Source organism: Hyperolius riggenbachi, chromosome 1, assembly GCF_040937935.1.
Source record: "Hyperolius riggenbachi isolate aHypRig1 chromosome 1, aHypRig1.pri, whole genome shotgun sequence".
NCBI lineage: Eukaryota > Metazoa > Chordata > Amphibia > Anura > Hyperoliidae > Hyperolius > Hyperolius riggenbachi.
The window spans coordinates 293,936,900-293,956,826 of NC_090646.1; the positions used below are offsets into that span (position 1 = coordinate 293,936,900).

The following is a 19,927-nucleotide window of genomic DNA, read 5'->3' on the forward strand; positions in this document are numbered from 1 at the left end:
TTTCTCAGACATTGCCTCCAGTTCAGTTGCAGGTATCGTCTGAGAATTCTGAGGAAGAGGGTGAAGCGTTAGATTCAGATAGATCAGAAATATCAAAAGTTCCTAAATCTACACGTTATTTGTTTTCTGCAGAGGATACAGAGGAAATATTGAAAGCAATATATGACTCTGAACAAATTAAGTCGGATCTGCCGATGGCATCGGTAAGAGACGATATTTACAAGGGTCTTGTTGTACAGACTATGAAGGTCTTTCCCATTCATGACTCGATAAAGGAACTCATTAGGTCCCAGTGGAAGGATCCTGAGAAACGGTTTTTTGTTCCTAGATCTTTCAAAAGGAGGTTCCCCTTTAAGGAGGAAGAGGAATCTCCTTGGACTAAGTGTCCGAAATTAGACGCATCGTTGGCGCAATATTCTAAGAATTCGGATTTATCGTTCGAGGATGCGGGATCATTGAAGGATCCCATGGACAGAAAGGCGGAAGCTTTGCTTAAACGCGCTTGGGACGCGGTGTCTTTCTCGTTCAAACCTGCAATCGCATCCATCTGTTTGGCCAGAAATTTGGTTAGATGGATTGATGGATTACAGGGTCACTTGATTGCGGGTACTCCACACGAAAAGATTCTTGAATCGTTACCGGTTATTTCAAAATCAGTTGCATTCCTTGCTGATGCGGCCTCTGAGAGTGTGAGAGCTTCGGCGAAGGCGGCGGCTCTTGTAAATTCCTCCAGGCGTGCAGTCTGGTTAAATACTTGGGAGGGAGATTCGACTTCTAAGCATAACCTTTGTTCTATGCAGTTCCAAGGCGAGTTATTATTTGGGAAGGACCTTGATTCCGTGTTGGAAAGGTCTTCAGATAAAGGAAAGAAATTTCCAGACAAAAGAAAGAAAAGCCCTAAGAAACCTTTTATAAATAAGAAAAACCCGACCAGAGGAGAGTCATCCTCAAGGGGAAGTTTTCAGTCCAAAAGGTGGACTTATAATGGGGGCAGAGGTAGGGGATCATTTCTTTTCAATAGACCCCAAATGCCCCCCACGAAACAGTCAAAGTGACTATCAATCGGTAGGGGGGAGACTAAGTTATTTTCTTCCGGCCTGGAAAGAAATAACCAAAAGTCCTTATGTTCTGAATCTGGTTCAGTTTGGATACAGGATCGAATTCAGTTCATTTCCTCCTCCCAGCAGATTGGTAACGGGAGTCCCGAGGGACTCTCGAAAGGCGCAGGCCCTAAGGGATTCGATAATTTCATTATTGGGAAAGAAGGTTATCGAGAGAGTTCCACTTCAGGAGCAGTTCCGGGGCTTTTATTCAAGGGTTTTTCTAGTTCTAAAACCATCAGGAAAGTTCAGAATGATTTTGAATCTAAAATCCCTGAACCCTTACATTGTGGAGAAGAAGTTCCGGATGGAAAGCATCACCTCTGTAAGAAACTTGATGATTCCAGGTGCGTTTCTCGCGACGTTGGACTTGGAGGATGCTTATCTGCATGTTCCAGTTCACCCGTCATGTCAGAAATTTCTCAGATTTGCGGTCCAGTTCGGAGAATCAATTTGTCATTACCAGTACCGTGCCCTTCCGTTCCTGCATTACGTCCGCCCCGAGAATTTTTACAAAGATTATAGCAGAGGTGATAGCTTTCTTACATCTCCACAATGTAAGGGTTCTGCCATACCTGGACGACTTCCTGTTTCTGGCAGAAACCAAGGAAGTCTTAAAAAGGCAGCTAGATTTTTCAGTAGAATGGTTTACAAAACTGGGATGGATCATAAGCAAGGAAAAGTCCCAGATGAACCCAGCTCAGAGACTTCTCTTTTTGGGCCTATTATGGGACACAACAAGTCAAATGGTGTACCTGCCAGAAGACAAAGTAGACAGGTTGATACACAAGGTACAGATGTTCAGGACAGAGAAAACGGCATCATTGAGAAATGTAATGTCCTTATTAGGACAGATGTCCTCAACCTTTCCAGCGGTGGAATGGGCGCAGGCTCATTCGAGGGACACACAGACCTGGTTCCTATCAATTTGGAACAGGAATCAAAGATCACTCGACAGGGTGGTGCTTTGTCCAGACCAGATCCTAGAATCCCTTCAGTGGTGGACCTGTCACAATCATTTATCACTAGGGAGGCGTTGGTTTCAGACATCCCCAGCAAAGGTCTATACAGATGCCAGTTTGACGGGATGGGGAGCACATTACTTGACTTATCAAGTACAGGGTCTGTGGAGTCAAGAGATGGTAGACAGCTCATCCAACTTCAGAGAGTTGATGGCAGTGAGACTGGCGCTTCTACAGCTTCAGGATCAGATTTTAGGGAAAGAGGTCCTGGTATACTCGGACAACATTGTCACGGTATCCTACCTAAGAAAACAGGGGGGTACCAGAGTGGAGAGTTTGCGAGAGCTAGCATTGGAAATAATGTCATGGGCAGAGTTGAATCTAATATCCCTGAAGGCGGTACATATTCAGGGGACCAAGAACAGATGGGCAGATTCACTCAGCAGGGGGATGACGATGGAAGCAGAGTGGCAGCTCAATCAGCAGGTTTTTCTGCAGATTGTACAGGAATGGGGGTGGCCAGTAATAGACTTATTTGCGACCCCGCAAAATACAAAAGTGAAAGACTTCTGTTCCCTACATCCCACAGTGCCGCAGAATCGACTAGACGCTCTAATGATAGATTGGCCGAGGGGGCTTCTTTATGCCTTTCCTCCATTCAAACTAATTCCCAGAGTACTGAGGAAAATAGAGGTGTCAGATTGCAGCGTAATATTTATAGGTCCGTGGTGGCCCCGGAGGACATGGTTCCCATATCTCCAGAGGCTAGTCTGCAGGGGTCCATGGCATCTGGGCAACAGAACAGATCTGTTGATTCAGGAAGGTCGTCTTCATCCAAATCCTCAGTTGCTGAACCTCACGGCTTGGATACTGAAGAAAGCATCCTAGAAAAGTGGGGGTTTTCAAAGAGGGTAGTTTCCACTCTTGTTAGATGTAGGAAACTTTCAACACGAAAAAAGTATGAGAAAGTTTGGAAAACCTTTCTTCTTTGGAAAGATAAAAATAAAGTCAGATCTAATGACCTAAAATTTATTTTGGAATTTTTGCAGAGTGGAGTGGAATTAGGGTTAGCAGTCAGTTCCCTTAGAGTTCAAGTTTCTGCTCTGTCGGTTTTTCTTAATACAAAATTGTCAAAGAATATTTTTATCAAAAACTTCCTTACTTCGGTGGCTAGGACTCAGCCAGTTCCAGAAAAACTGATCCCGCCTTGGGATTTATCATTGGTCCTCGATTTTCTAACTTCAGAAAAATTTGAACCTTTGTCGGATATACCTTTGAAACTGTTATCATTAAAGGTTGCCTTTTTAGTGGCGATCACGTCAGCTAGAAGAGTTAGTGACATCCAGGCCTTGTCTATCAAGGATCCATACATGGTGATACATCCAGATAAAATAGTTTTCAGGCCAGACCCTGCCTATTTACCTAAGGTAGCCTCAGCTTTTCATAGATCACAAGAGGTGATTCTGCCTTCCTTTTCTTCAAATCCAGCCAACGATACTGAGAGGAAGTGGAGTACTCTAGATGTTAGGAGAGCAGTCCTAATTTATCTTCAAAGGACAGCGGATTGGAGAAGGTCAAGCCATTTACTAGTTTCTTACACAGGGGCAAATAAGGGCTTACAGGCATCTAAGGGTACTATTTCTAGATGGGTGAAGGAAGTGATTACATTGGCATACAAATCTTCAAATACCACGACTCCTTCCAAAATAACTGCACACTCTACAAGATCTTTGGCAGCCTCGTGGGCAGAAAGGTCAGGTGCAAGCCTAGAACAAATTTGTAGGGCAGCAACCTGGTCTTCACACACGACGTTCATCAAGCATTATCGTGTGGAGCTACTCTCAAGCCAGGACCAGAGTTTCGGACGAAAGGTTCTACAGGCCATTATCCCTCCCTAAGGTATGACTTCTCGCTGGTCTCAGCAGCAGCCGTCCTGGAGGACGATGGGAGAAAGTCCCAGCTGCTTACCGGTAGCCGTGTTTCGGCGAGTCCTCCAGGACGGCTGCCTGAGTTCCCAACCCTATTGGTATGTATGTGTGTATATATGTAACATATGGATATGGAGAGATGTATTAATGGGTACTCGGATATAACTGACAAGGTGGGGAGGGAGGAGTCCCTTTATGGGCTCACACCGAGTTAACATTTTAATTAATTTCAGGTGTTTCCAGTGTGACGGAGACATGCAATGTCTCAGCAGCAGCCGTCCTGGAGGACTCGCCGAAACACGGCTACCGGTAAGCAGCTGGGACTATCGCCGTACTCAGGAGAAGTAGTATAATGTGTTTTGGGGTGTATTTTTACACATACCCATGCTAGGTGGGAGAAATATCTCTGTAAATGGACAATTGTGTGTGTGAAAAAAAAAAAAATCTCATTTACAAGGATATTTCTCCCACCCAGCATGGGTATGTGTAAAAATACACCCCAAAACACATTATACTATTTCTCCTGAGTACGGCGATACCACATGTGTGACACACTTTTTTGCATCCTAGGTGCGCTAAGGGGCCCAAAGTCCTATGAGCACCTTTAGGATTTCACAGGGGTGCTTACAATTTAGCAACCTCCAAAATGCCAGGACAGTAAACACACCCCACTAATGACCCCATTTTGGAAAGTAGACACCCCAAAGTATTCAGGTATGGTGAGTCCGTGGCAGATTTCATTTTTTTTTTTTGTTGTTGTCACAAAGTGTCATTTTCCGCTAACTTGTGACAACAATAAAATCTATGAACTCACCATGCCTCTTGGTGAATACTTTGGGATGTCTTCTTTCCAAAATGGGTTCATTTGGAATTCTAGCACTTCATGAAACATGACAGGTGCTCAGAAAAGTCAGAGATGCTTCAAAATGGGTAAAATTCACTTTTTGCACCATAGCTTGTAAACGCTATAACTTTTACCCAACCCCAATAAATATACACTTATTGGATTTTTTTTTTTTTAATCAGACATGTAGCGCAATAAATTTGGACAAAAATGTATATAGACATTTTACTTTATTTCAAAAATGTCAGCACAGAAAGTTAAAAAAAATAAAATTTTTGACAAAATTCATTTTTTTTTTTTTTTTTTTTTTTTTTGCTGACTATATTAAAAACTAAAAATCACAGCAGCAATCAAATAGCACCTAAAGAAAGCTGTATTAGTGACAAGAAAAGGAGGTAAAATTCATTTAGGTGGTAGGTTGTATGACCGAGCAATAAACCGTTAAAGCTGCAGTGGTCTGAATGGAAAAAAAGTGTCTGGTCCTTAACCACTTGATAACCCAGCCTTTACACCCCCCCCCCCCCCTTAAGGACCAGCGCTGTTTTTTGTGAACTGTGCTGGGTGGGCTCTGCAGCCCCCAGCACAGATCATGTTACATGCAGAGCGATCAGATCGTCCCCCCTTTTTTCCTCCCTATGGGGATGATGTGCAGGGGGGGGTCTGATCGCTCCTGCCTGCCTTAGGTTTGCGGGGGAGGGGACCTCAAAGCCCCCCTCCGCAGCGAAATTCCCCCCTCCCTCTCCTACCTGTCCCCCCCCTCCCCCCCCCCCCCCCCCCGGTGATCGGGGCTGCACAGGACGCTATCCGACCTGTGCAGCCTGTGACAGGATGTCCTCTGTCACATGGCGGCGATCCCCGGCCACTGATTGGCCGGGGATCGCTGATCTGCCTTACGGCGCTGCTGCTGCGCAGCGCCGTTCAATGTAAACAAAGGAGACAAATGTCTCCTGCGTTTACATTTAGCTCGCAGGCTATTCACGGAGACCCGCTCCGTGATCTAACAGAAAACGGCCGCTCGCGCGAGCTGCCTTTCCTGATTAATTAGGGAGGAATTAAAAGCTGCCACTTTGGGCCGCACGGTATGAGTGTGCGGTCGGCAAGTGGTTAAGGGGTTTTAAGACTGCAATCCTTAAGTGGTTAAAATATGGTATATTGGCACAATATGATGCATTTGTAAAATTCACAGCTAAAATGTGGTAAAAACACAGTTGAAGCAATTGTGTACCCAAGTCCTCAGAACTTCAAATAAGATGGGTTGTTGCTACTGGTCACTTCAGTAACACCTCTGAAATCTGGTGTTATGTGGTCCCTGAGATGCAGTGGCTGGCAGTTAAATCCCTGATTGTGTGATCTCTAGAATACATCCATTGCAGCACAGGAACATGCAAGATACTGTACATATCCTAACTAACATTTTGTAAGCAATGTATTTTCCCTCCCAAGAAGTTGAAAGAATGCTTGTAATGACCCCTCCTCTTTTCCTTTGATTTTCTTTACTTTAGGCCTTGCTCCATCTTCAGGATCAAACTTCATCTGCGCTTTGTTCTCCTGCAGATGTCCCAGATGGTGGTTTCAGTAATAGAATTCCTATGGTAATGAGAGGAAATTGTACTTTCTATGAAAAGGTGCGACTAGCACAGATCAATGGAGCACGTGGCCTGTTGATTGTTAGTCGGGAGAGGCTGGTAAGTAGAAAGTCGTTAGATAGATTTCCTGTACTGCTCCAGGTAGCACAAACCACAGCATAATGGTAATTTTGCTAGATTCTGATTCTATTCTTGCTGGAAATTTTCAGATCTTTTTTGCCATGCAGCACATCAATCCACATTCCCACATGATACCAATAAGGGAATATGATCAATTGTCAGGGGCATAAGCTATTCTTAAGGTGCCCATACACTCGTCAGATTGGCAGCAGATAGATAAGAAATGCATCTGATGATCTATCTGATGCGTTTTTAGAACATTTTTTACCAGGATAGAATTCCAATAGATTTCAGTTTGAAATCTGTTGAAATTCGATCTGATGGCATTTTTTTGCCATCAGATTTCCATTAAGGCCAATGCAAACTGATAAGCAATCTCATCAGATCGACCTAAATTTTCCACCCTGCTAGTTCGATGGAAATCCATCGAAATCGATCGAAAATCGGCCATCGATCGGTCGATTAGCCAACCGATTTGCAATCGATCTATCGATCGATCGGTCGGCAAGAAAATCGGCTGAGTGTATGGGCCCCTTTATTTGTTTAACCCAGCCTTACACAGGTGCTTCTTTGATCCGCTAAAAGCAGATAAGAAAGGGGCACAAGTAAATTAAAGAGGACCTCCAGTGAATCACATATTCACTGGGTCCCCTCCTATAACGTTAGAAGACTTCCAGCATATGGCCCACCCCTTCAAACCCCTCCCCCACGCCCCTTTGCTTGAAAACGCAGTTTTTTTTCTCTATTTGAAATACAGAAAACAAATGTAGCTTTTCGGCAAGGGGGGGGGGGGGGGCACACAGAAGTTGGCAGACATGCAGCCCACGGGGTGATTTCGAAAAAGACACAACAAAGGTTTTTAGTTTTTTTTTTATAGAAGAAAAGGACTCGGTGAGTACCGTATATACTCGCAAGCAAGCCGAATTTTTGACCCCCCAAAAGTGGGCCAAAAGTTGGGGGGTCGGCTTGCTTGCGAGTCATGTGTGGGTGGGTGGGTGGATAGGTGCTGTCCCTCCCCGCTCCCCCCGCGGCCACCGCTGCTATTACCTTAGGCGGCGCCGCTGCCTCTATCCCCGTCCTCCTCCGGTAACTCATTCACAGCAGCGCGCCCCCCGCTGCTGTGATGACGCAGGAAACCATAGAGAGCGGTTCCCATAGTAACGGCATCACGCTACAGGAAGCCGCTCTCTATGGTTTCCTCGTCATCACAGCAGCGAGAGGCGCGCTGCTGTGAATGAGTTACTACCGGAGGAGGACGGGGATAGAGGAAGCGGCGCCGCCTGAGGTAATAGCAGCAGCGGCGGCCGCAGGGGGAGCGGGGAGGGACAGCACCTACCCACCCATACTGGGGCATTATGCTAGCTATATGGGGCACTTTACTAGCTATAATGGGGCACTATACTAGCTATAATGGGGCACTATACTAGCTATACTGGGGGCACTATACTAGCTATACTGGGGGCACTATACTAGCTATACTGGGGGCACTATACTAGCTATACTGGGGGCACTATACTAGCTATACTGGGGGCACTATACTAGCTATAATGGGGCACTATACTAGCTATAATGGGGCACTATACTAGCTATAATGGGGCACTATACTAGCTATACTGGGGGCACTATACTAGCTATACTGGGGGCACTATACTAGCTATACTGGGGGCACTATACTAGCTATACTGGGGGCACTATACTAGCTATACTGGGGGCACTATACTAGCTATAATGGGGCACTATACTAGCTATAATGGGGCACTATACTAGCTATACTGGGGGCACTATACTAGCTATACTGGGGGCACTATACTAGCTATACTGGGGGCACTATACTAGCTATACTGGGGGCACTATACTAGCTATACTGGGGGCACTATACTAACTATACTGAGCACTATACTAGCTAAACTGGGGCACTTCACTAGCTATACTGAGCACTATACTAGCTATACTGAGCACTATACTAGCTATACTGAGCACTATACTAGCTATACTGAGCACTATACTAGCTATACTGGGGCATTTTACTAGCTATACTGAGTACTACCTACCTATACTGAGCACTATACTAGCTAAACTGGGGCACTTCACTAGCTATAATGAGCACTATACTAGCTATACTGAGCACTATACTAGCTATAATGAGCACTATACTAGCTATACTGGGGCATTTTACTTGCTATACTGAGCACTACCTACCTATACTGGGCACTATACTAGCTATACTGGGACATACTGGGGGGATCACGCGGCCAGCGTTTCCTACCCCGGCTTACATGAGGGTCAATCATTTTTTACTGTTTTTTGGGGTAAAAGTGGGGGGGTCGGCTTACATGCGGGTCGGCTTGCTTGCGAGTATATACGGTATGTGATATTCACTGGAGGTCCACTTTTTAACTACGGAAACTTACTTTCTTAACCCAACTTGATGGCTGGAATAAAGTGTTTGATAGTTTCAGGTTACAATCTGCATCTGCCATGTACACAGGTGGTTTCTAATGTTACTCTCTTCCTCTTCAGCAATCTGCTGAGATGGAAATTATTTGGCAGATTGCTGTTGTAATAATCACTAATGCTGCCTGCAGGTCTCTTCCGCATTCTTCCTCCGTCCTCATTCTGTAGGACAGTACATGTTGGATTTGAGCAGCATGTCTGTACAGTGATTGTTTAGGTATTATCACACAAAATTATTGACATGCAATGCCTATGATGATTATACACCAGTTTTCTTTACCCCTGAGTTTGACAATTTAAAGGAAACCTGAGATGGGCAAATTTAAAGATTTTATACTTACCTGGGGCTTCCTCCAGCCCCATGAGCACCTATGTGTCCCTCGCTGGCCTCTCAGTGCCTCTGGTCGCCTGGCATTGGTCCCGGTAATCTGCCTCAGCCGTTGTCTTCTGCCCACGTGCGGAGGGGCTGCTTGTGCGCAAAAGAGCTGACTGGTGTGACTGAGCCAGATTACTGGGACCGATACCAAGCGAACGGAGGCTCCCAGGAGGACAGCGAGGGACACATCTATGCTCATGGGGCTGGAGGATTACAGTATTTGCCCAACCCAGGAAACAGGATGTATCAAAAACCGCTTTGGGTGCACCATTCAATGCTGACGTGTCCTCTTATTTTGAATCGTCTGCCATGTCTGGAATATTGTAGCAAGCTGCAAACTGGTATTGTAAAGGTAATATTTTAGACTTCAAACAATCTCTTTACTGTGTGTGAAATCGTTATTAGAAAAATAACAGCATGCAATAAAACATTGATACCAAAGGAATTCAGTAGAGATCAGACTCGGCAGAGCAATTGAAACACTTAGTCAGGCAAGAATATTAATATAACATTGAGAGTACAAAAATAGAAAAAGTGTATAATAGAGAATAACGTAAAGGTAATATTTTAAGAACTTATTAGTATGCCTGAAGTGAAACAAATCTTCTGAAACTTTTATTGCTCTATCAGTTCAAGCCATGCCACCCTAATGACTGACACGGGCACCAAATAAAAGCAAATTTGGAAATCCGATAAAGCTGCTAGTATAAGTAGCATATCTGTAATTCTACCAATATTACCAATATTCTGCTATCTCTATACTTAACCAACCTGCCACACTAACCCTCCCACCTACCTACTCCTTCCTTCACCCAACACTAACCCCGCTACCCCCCTTTCCTCCTAACTTTGCCCAACACTACAGTTTGCGCATGTGGGTTGGGGGCTCTATAACTAACCCCCGGTGATCTCTGGAGTTCGGTTACATAGTAGCAGAACTCCATGCTCCACTTTCTCACTCCCTATGGCTATATGGTAATTAAGCTACCATGTAGCCTAACTCCATGCACTTACATCACACTGCCACCACTGTCGCTGGTTTATGGAATTAAGCTACGTAGTAGCCACACTTCTTGCCCCACTGCGAACTCTGGTGCCCAGTGTACAAGCCAACACCCAGGCACCCAAATTCCCTACTTCGCTAACAGACGACCTGAAGTATTCTGGAGGTGGAGAGAGTAGGCAGCGGCACATCTCAGATCTGTTAAATTAATGATCCAATTACATGCGGGCGGCACGGTGGTGTGGTTAGCGCTCTTGCCATGCAGTGCTGGGTCCCCGGTTCGAATCCCAGCCAGGTCAACATCTGCAAGGAGTTTGTATGTTCTCCCCGTGTCTGCATGGGTTTCATCCGGGCACTTGTGTTTCCTCCCACACCCCAAAAACATACAGATAAGTTAATTGGCTTCCCCTAAATTGGTCCTAGACTATGATACATGCACTACACAATACATAGACCTATGACTATGGTAGGGACTACATTGTGAGCCCCTCTGAGGGACAGTTAGTGACAAGACAATATACTCTGTACAGTGCTGCGTAATATGTCGACGCTATATAAATACTTCAATAAAATGGGTGCTACTGCATTTAATTGACTCCCAGAAAGGTGAAGTTACAAGGATCCAAAAGGGGTCTGATATTCACATACAACTGGATATGTGAGGGAGCAGGCTGGAGTTGTACTTTGTACTGGTTGAACTCGATGGACGTATGTCTTTTTTTTCAACCAAAATAACTATGTAACTTATATCCATTCACTCAAGTAAAATCTGATGCAGTCCAAACCTTTCTGTGTGTCACACCAGTTTCATCGGGTGCTTGGTTATAGTATTAATGATGAGCAGTCAGAGGTTGATGAAATGCTTTATATTAATGAGGATGTTACTGTTTTTAGGTCCCTCCTGGAGGTAATCATAGTCAGTATGAAGAAATTGACATTCCAGTTGCGCTGCTTAGCTATAGTGATATGTTAGATATAAGTAAGGTAAGAAATAATGCTTATTGGTATATAGTAACATGGTAATTTTGGATGCTGGGGATAGCCAGTAATAGAATGTTGGTAAAATTGCCAATATTCTACTATTGGGCAATGGGTTATATGATAGTAGAATATCGGTTATTTTTGACTATTGCTAAACCTAACCCTATTCTCACTTGAACCCTCCCTTTATTGATGCTTAACCCTAAATGACCCTTCAATTCTGATTTGATGGAGTACTATACAAATTAGGTATGTACATTTTATGCAGCTTAAAAATGGATCAAATTCCACTTAGGCAGAATTCAGTTTGATCATTTCCAAGCTGCATACGTTTGCAAACAAATGGAGCAGGTACAGACCCTTTCCTCCACTCCTACAACAAGTAAAATTGCCGTGACCCAGGGGTTACAACACTGCATATGAGCTCTGTGCTTCTCCTCCGTGAGCTCAGTGAGGGGGTAAAGAGGTGGGGTCAAGGCAGTGAATTGCCATGGAGAGGCGAGGAAGGGGTGTTCCTAATGCCAGAGAGGAGTGTTTTGCAGAAGTGCCTCTCCTGCAAGGGATGGCCTTTCCCCTGTTAGTCTACGGACCAGCTGGCTGTTGGTGGATTCAGGGGGTCGCAGCGTGGAGCAGGAGGGGAAGAAAGCAGCACAAATAAGACACAGAGGCATGTCATAGAGCAGGGAACATGCCTCTGTTTCCCCATCGGCCCCCCGACTCTACCTCGCGTACACTTTAACTGAAATAAGGTATACGAAGTAAAGGTAGGAGGAGTCAAGTGGGATGATTGTATTTCATAAGGCTATGCAACAAAACATTTTAATGCCACTTTGTAAATATTCTGTCAGCCAAGATACCAAATCGGTAAACCTATAATATCTTGGTACACCAAAAACGCTCAAATGTTTCGATTTTCACGTAGTAACAGCACACTCCACCATGTAAACCAGCGTTTATTAACATTACTGCATGTAACTCTTTATAGAAAACAGTCTTTGTCATGTGCACCATATTTTGAGTAAAGAGAGGCACCCTTAGAGTATGCGGGTCCTGGGGCAAGTGTCATATGGGGGCCTGGAGTCATACGTGTAGGCCGTATACCGGACCATCACGCTCAAGGGCAGTATGCCTTATTGTTTAAAAATGATTGTTAAAGGTCACTAAGCCAACCAATACAAGAACAATTACAATACGGAATGTAATCAACTGACCAATGATACTACTTGTAATACTTGCTGTTTGATTACATTATGTATTGTAATTATTCTTATATTGATTTAGTGGCCTTTAAACAACTGAATTAATAATTCAGAAACATTTTGCATGCAAACTTAAACTAGATAACACTCATTTCTTCTGCTGGAGTCTGCAAATGACAGGCTACATTAGTTTCCGCACACCCAGTACCACTGGATACAACACTTGTGACAGTCCTGGTGAGTCCAGCTTATGTTATACCCCTCCAGCCCCTTCTGGCTCTAGGCTCCACCCATCTAAATAAAATCCCTACCTCAGGCTTAGTCTATTCCTGGTTGACCTTGATCGCACAGCCGGGAGCACTATGTACATGATGTCATACGCAGAGCACTCCTGGCTGTGTGTGTGCGTGCGATCAAAGACGCAGGTCAGCGCCTGACCCGACCAGGAAAAGCAAGTAAAACAGTACAGTCATGAAGGCTCAAACTGCTAGTTTCCACAAGCCAGGGAGTCAACCAGTCCGCACCGGTATCCACTCAAGGTGCACAAGTCCACAGAAAGAAAAGAAATGACTGGGTCTCCACCTGGATAACTGCAATTGTAGCAATTTAATTAGACCAGAGTGACCTGAAAGCACACAACGTTTTGGCCGTTGGGCCTTTCTCAAGTGTTAGAGTAATTCAACCAACTCACCTGTAAATGCATTTAAAACACACCCACAAAGGGGCGGGCACAAGCTTACTGAACAGACGGACAAATTTAAAGGAACGGTACAAAATCTAACTATAATAAAAAGCATTTAAATTAAATTCATCATTTAGTCCGTTTGGGGCTTAAAGAAAACCTGAACTGAAAATTAAAAGTCAAAATAAGCATACACAAGTCATACTTACCTTCCATGTAGTCTACTCCTCAATGTCTTTCTCCTGTCCCGCGTCCTGTTTGTTCACTGTGATTAAGGGAATTTTCCGTCCTCCATTTTGAAAATGGCCATTACCCATAACAGCTTTCTGGTCAGCACACAGTTAAACTGTAACATCGCCCACTTGAGCCATAGGGAAACATGGACATTACCTGGTACATCAGTTTTCCTCTCGGCTATAACTGACAGCAACTGATATTTTACTGACAGCAACTGATATATTTCAGATCTGACAAAATATTGTCAGAACTGGAAGGGATTATTGTCAGAAGAAAATGGTGAGCTTCTGAGAGGAACTGGTGGCAAGGTAACTACAGTATGTAATGTTCATTTGAAGTTACCTCATGTGTTTTTTTAAATATTTTTACTCAGTACAGGTTCTCTTTAAGTACTTAGCCTGTCAATCCAACGGTGTTCACGTCTGAGCAGGGAAACTTGTCCATCCATTCCTTCATTGATGAAAACCTTCTCAAGTACACACCAGCATAAGTCTCCAACTGAATGCCCACATTCAAAATACTGTTTTCCTATAGGAAAGGTGCCTGCCCCTTAGTGGGTGTGTTTTATATGCATTTATAGGTGAGTTGGTTGAATTACTCTGTAACACTTGAGAAAGGCTGAAACGTTGTGTGCTTTCATGTCACTATGATCTAATTAATTTGCTACAATTGGAGACCCAGCCAAGTTACTGGCAGTGTTATATATTTATGTATGATGCTTTTCAAAATCATTATTTCATTTGAAATGCTTATTAATGTATTATTTTGTTATTTCAAAACTTACTATTATGGATGTACCGAGACAAGTTTAAGTTACCTACTAGACCCCACATGGTAGTAGACAACAGGCCGCCAATTTAAGAAGATCCACATCTACAACATATAGAAACAAATTTGATTCCCAATTACAGTGGGTTGCAAAAGTTTTCGGGGCCCTTGAAGTTTTCCACATTTTGTCACATTACTGCCACAAACATGCATCAATATTATTGGAATTCCACGTGAAAGACCAATACAAAGTGGTGTACATGTGAGAAGTGGATCGAAAATCATACATCATTCCAAACATTTTTTACAAATAAATAACTGCAAAGTGGGGTATGCTTAATTATTCGGCCCCCTGAGTCAATACTTTGTAGAACCACCTTTTGCTGCAATTACAGCTGCCAGTCTTTTAGGGTATGTCTCTACCAGCTTTGCACATCTAGAGACTGAAATCCTTGCCTATTCTTCTTTGCAAAACCGCTCCAGCTCAGTCAGATTAGATGGACAGCGTTTGTATTGTAAACAGCAGTTTTCAGATCTTGCCACAGATTCTCGATTGAGACTTTGACTGGGCCATTCTAACACATAGATATGTTTTGTTTTAAACCATACCATTGTTGCCCTGGCTTTATGTTTATGGTCATTGTCCTGCTGGAAGGTAAACCTCCGCCCCAGTCTCAAGTCTTTTGCAGTCTCCAAGAGGTTTTCTTCCAAGTTTGCCCTGTATTTGGCTCCATCTGATCTATCTTCCCATCAACTCTGACCAGCTTCCCTGTCCCTGCTGAAGAGATGCACACCCCGAGCATGATGCTGCCACCACCATATTTGACAGTGGGGATGGTGTGTTCAGAGTGATGTGCAGTGTTAGTCTTCTGTCACACATAGCGTTTTGCATTTTGGCCAAAAAGTTCCATTTCAGTCTCATCTGACCAGAGCACCTTCTTCCACATGTTTGCTTTGTCCCCCACATGGCTTGTGGCAAGCTGCAAACGGGACTTCTTATGCTTTCTGTTAACAATGCCTTTCTTCTTGCCACTCTTCCATAAAGGCAAACTTTGTACAGTGCATGACTAATAGTTGTCCTATAGACAGAGTCTCCCTCCTGAGTTGTAGATCTCTGCAGCTCGCCCAGAGTCACCATGGGCCTCTTGACTGCATTTCTGATCAGCACTCTCCTTGTTCGGCCTGTGAGTTTAGGTGGATGGCCTTGTCTTGAAGTGCCATACTCCTTCTATTTCTGAATGATCGCTTGAACAGTGCTCCTTGGGATGTTCAAGGCTTTGAAAATCTTTTTGTAGCCTAAGCCTGCTTTAAATTTTTCAATAACTTTATCCCTGACCTGTCTTGTGTGTTCTTTGGACTTCATGGTGTTGTTGCTCCCAATATTCTCTTAGACAACCTCTGAGGTCGTCACAGAGCAGCTGTATTTGTACTGACATTAGATTACACACAGGTGCACTCTATTTAGCCATTAACACTCATCAGGCAATGCCTATGGGCAACTGACTGCACTCAGACCAAAGGGGGCTGAATAATTACGCACACCCCACTTTGCAGTTATTGATTTGTAAAAAAATGTTTGGAATCCTGTATGAGTTTTGTTCCACTTCTCACATGTACACCACTTTGTATTGATCTTTCACGTGGAATTCCAATAAAATTGATTCATGTTTGGGGCAGTAATATGACAAAATGTGTAACACTTCAAGGGGGCCAAATACTTTTGCAACCCACTGTATCTGTTCTATCACTGCATAATGAGGAGAGAACGGAAAACTGCAAAAGTAATCACATTGATTGGTTAATCAGTGATCACCTGAGACGAAGAGCACCAATTGGCTGCTCTCCTGACAGTTATGGAACGTTCCAACAAGTAAAGGCAGATTCCAAAGCCATTATCTTCACAGAAGATGGTTACTCCCAAGAATATGTCTTACATTTTATTACAAAAGAATCCAAAAGGTCCGCACACTCGATGAACCAAGTTCCAGATTTATTCAAGTATCGTGACACAAATCTACTCCATACACCGACGAGTCGTTTCGGGGCCCCGTGGGGTCCCCTTTGTCAAGGCAACAAAATACAGAATGGTATATACCATTCTGTATTTTGTTGCCTTGACAAAAGGGACCCCACGGGGCCCCGAAACGACTCGTCGGTGTATGGAGTGGATTTGTGTCACGATACTTGAATAAATCTGGAACTTGGTTCATCAAGCGTGCGGACCTTTTGGATTCTTTTGCATTGTACACTGGTCTAGCACCTCCGCAGTGGTTTGCGATTCTTCCTTTGCTTGTGGATTTACATTTTATTACAACGCCTTATAAGGGTACAGATGACCATCCATTGTATTAAAAAAAGGCCAATAGAAGCTGAAGGGTATATAATAACTTTGATTTTGTAAAAACTGTAGAAGTAGAAGTATCTCCAGAAACCCTGGGGTACACACACTATGTGCTTTTAACCGTTTTCTTTTTTTCAGACATTTGGGAAGTCTGTGAAAGTGGCAATGTATGCACCAAATGAGCCTGTTCTAGACTACAATATGGTCATCATTTTTATTATGGCTGTAGGAACAGTTGCTACTGGTGGCTACTGGGCTGGTAGCAGAGATGTTAAAAGGTAAGTATAATGTTCTGTATGTTTGAATCTTTTTAAGAATTTAAGTTTTGAAAAAGAACTATTAATATTGTTTTATTGTAGTACAGTAGTAAAAACAAATGTTCTAGCCTCTGTAGGCACTGTATTGTGAAAAGCTTTCTTTCTGTTACAAGGTGTGAGGCCCAGTGCACACCGGGCGGATCCGCTGGCCGAATCCGCCTGAAAATCTGCATGGCTAATGTATCTCTATGGGCTGGTGCATACCAGCGGTTTGAGGTTTTTAGCAAGCCACAAACGTGCCTCTTTCTGCACGTTTGCGGTTTGCTAAAAACCTCAAACCGCCAGTATGCACCAGCCCATAGAGATACATTAGCCATGCGGATGCGGCCGGTGAACACCCGGCAGATCGCATCAAGATCCGCCCGGTGTGCACTAGGACTAAACTCTGTCATCCGCACCCAAAACCGCTAGTGTTTTGTGGATCTGCTAGCGGTTGTGGTGTGCACTAGGCCTAAGGGAATGTACACTGTAGATGTTTAGGAACTTTTGTTTGGTTGGTTGTTTATTCTACTAATGGTCTAGAAAGTGCAGTGATCTGGGTTTTTTTTTTGGTTTTTAGAAAAATGGTCAAAGGGAGGGATGGTGGAAAAATAGAATGTCAGAGGAAAAAGGCAAAATAGATTAATATATGTTGTTGGTTTATCTAATGATGTATCTCACCTAGGCCCATATGCAATGAAAGGACAACGGAAGTGAGTGGAATACGGAGACTGACATTTTTATTTCCTTTTAGGCTGGTTTCACAGTGGGACGTTACAGGCGCACGTTAGAGCAGCCTGTAACGCAGCCCACTGCACAGCAATGAAAAATCAATGGGCTGTTCACAGTGCCCACGTTGCGTTACTCAGTAACGCTGCGCCATAACAGAACGTACTGCATGCAGTACTTTATAAGCGGCAGAGCCGCGTTAGACTGCTTGCACATGCTCAGTAATGTTGGGGAGGAGCGGAGAGTGGCCAGGCACATGGCTAATTAATATGCACTGCACGTTATGACGTGCAGTGTTTACTTCCTGGAGCGGCCGCTCTGTGCGGCGATTGGCCGGGCGGGACCACGTGATGCCGCATGCGTCCAAGAGTGCGCATCACGGGCGCCAGAGTGAGCTGCACAACGCGGCTCACTCTGACGTCCACATTAGAGAGCACCAGGCGTTGCGTTAGGGGCACGTTATGCGACCATAACGTCTCCTAAACCGCAATGTCCTGGTGTGAAACCAGCCTTAAACAATACTAGTTGCCTGGGAGTCCTGCTGATCTATTTGGCTGCAGTAGTGTCTGAATCACACCTCAAACAAGCATGCAGCTAATTTTGTCAGATCTGACAATAACAAACACCTGATCTGCTGCATGCTTGCTCAAAAATAAATATATCAGCCTCCATATCCCATTACAGTTGTCCTTTAAGTTTTTTTCTACTAGGTTTTCTCCTAGGTGATATTTTCACACTTTAATAAAATATCCTTTAAACCACCGGCAATATAATTTTGATAGTACTTTTTTCACCTATTTTTTTTATACTTCAGTTTCAGAGAGCTGAAAAGTTATTTTAAAAAGAACATGAAAAATGATGTCTTAGGCCCCGTTCACACTTGCGGTTTTGCAAAAACCGCACCGGATGTCCGGACCGCACCGGATCCGGATCGGACCTGAACCGTACGGTTCCTGTCCGGATCCGGTCCGGATCCGGTCCGGTTGCATACGGTTTCCGTGCGGTATGAACACGGTTGCGGTCCGGATCCGGATTCTTAAAGAGATAACAACCTGTATAAATACCTGGGGTTCTGGGAGGTCAGCAGAAGCTCTGGGGTCATTGTTGGAGACAGCTGGACGTGTGGAGACCATCCTTGGATACAGAGACAGCAGTTGGGACCATGGATCCAGTCATTTTTTACGCTTATTACCTGGGAATTCTCTCCTTCCTGTTGTTTACCTACTACTATGTGGGGAGAAGGCGTGCTCCTCGCAGGAGATGGTGGGTGCACCCTCTACTAGCCAGGAGGCAGAGGAAGGGAGAGTTCCAGGCCCTCTACCGGGACCTCAGACGACACCCACAGAAGTTCTACAGCTACACTCGGATGTCTATTCCCCTGTAAGTATCTAGGCCTAAATACACCAACCCCCACCATCCCTAAACACCCCACCCTCACCCCCACAACACCTCATCCCTGTATACCTAGCTAAACACACCACCCTGACCCCCACACCCCTGTATACCTAGCTATACACTACACCCCCACCCTCCACAACACTCCCAAACCTCTGTAAACACACCTCCCCCATCCTCCACCCAACACCTTGTCCCACAACATACTTTACAGCTTCTTCCTTTCCATCTCCTGACAGGTTTGATACCCTTTTGGAGATGGTGAAGGATGACCTTAGGAAGAAGGATACCACGTTCAGGAGAGCAGTCACACCACAAGAACAACTACTCATCACACTGAGGTATGTAAAAACAAATTTTTTTATTGCAAAAACAACCACTTTCCAACATGGAAACATTCTTCCAACATGGAAGACAAAAAAATAACATATCTATGGTATAGCCCGGTCAGTTTTAAGGAACACCAACTTTGTGCTGGAAGAGTTGTAGGGCATAGCTGCCCAAGTGTCTTTCGGGACACCAGGCCCTAAAATTGAAGTGCTTCAAAAACCTAACCACTGGCACATGACCCTCTGAGCCATGGATGAAGGACACAGGGCAGTGAAAAGGCTAGGCCTCTCACCGACCAGTCAAGGTGTCCTTCATCCATGGCTCCAAGGGTCTTGTGCAAGTGGTTAGGAACAAGAACAAAGTGAGGAGCAAGAGGAACCGATGGCAGAGGTGCATGACTACAGGTGCAGTGCAACAGGCACAAGGTTGTGACCCAGGTAGTGTCTTTCGGGGACACCAGGCCCTAAAGTTGAAGTGCTTCAAAAACCTAACCACTGGCACATGACCCTCTGAGCCATGGATGAAGGACACAGGGCAGTGAAAAGGCTAGGCCTCTCACCGACCAGTCAAGGTGTCCTTCATCCATGGCTCCAAGG

The 19,927-nt window shown here is 44.4% G+C and overlaps 1 protein-coding gene across 1 annotated transcript in view; it reads left to right on the forward strand.

Annotated features, from left to right (window-relative positions):
• Nucleotides 1-19,927, forward strand: part of SPPL2B (signal peptide peptidase like 2B) — a 118,267-nt gene that overhangs the window by 21,880 nt on the left and 76,460 nt on the right. Inside the window, exons 3-5 of the mRNA XM_068233692.1 lie at nucleotides 6,337-6,519; nucleotides 11,268-11,357; nucleotides 16,720-16,859. Coding sequence (XP_068089793.1) covers nucleotides 6,337-6,519; nucleotides 11,268-11,357; nucleotides 16,720-16,859 — 413 coding nt within the window. The remainder of the gene's footprint in view (nucleotides 1-6,336; nucleotides 6,520-11,267; nucleotides 11,358-16,719; nucleotides 16,860-19,927) is intronic.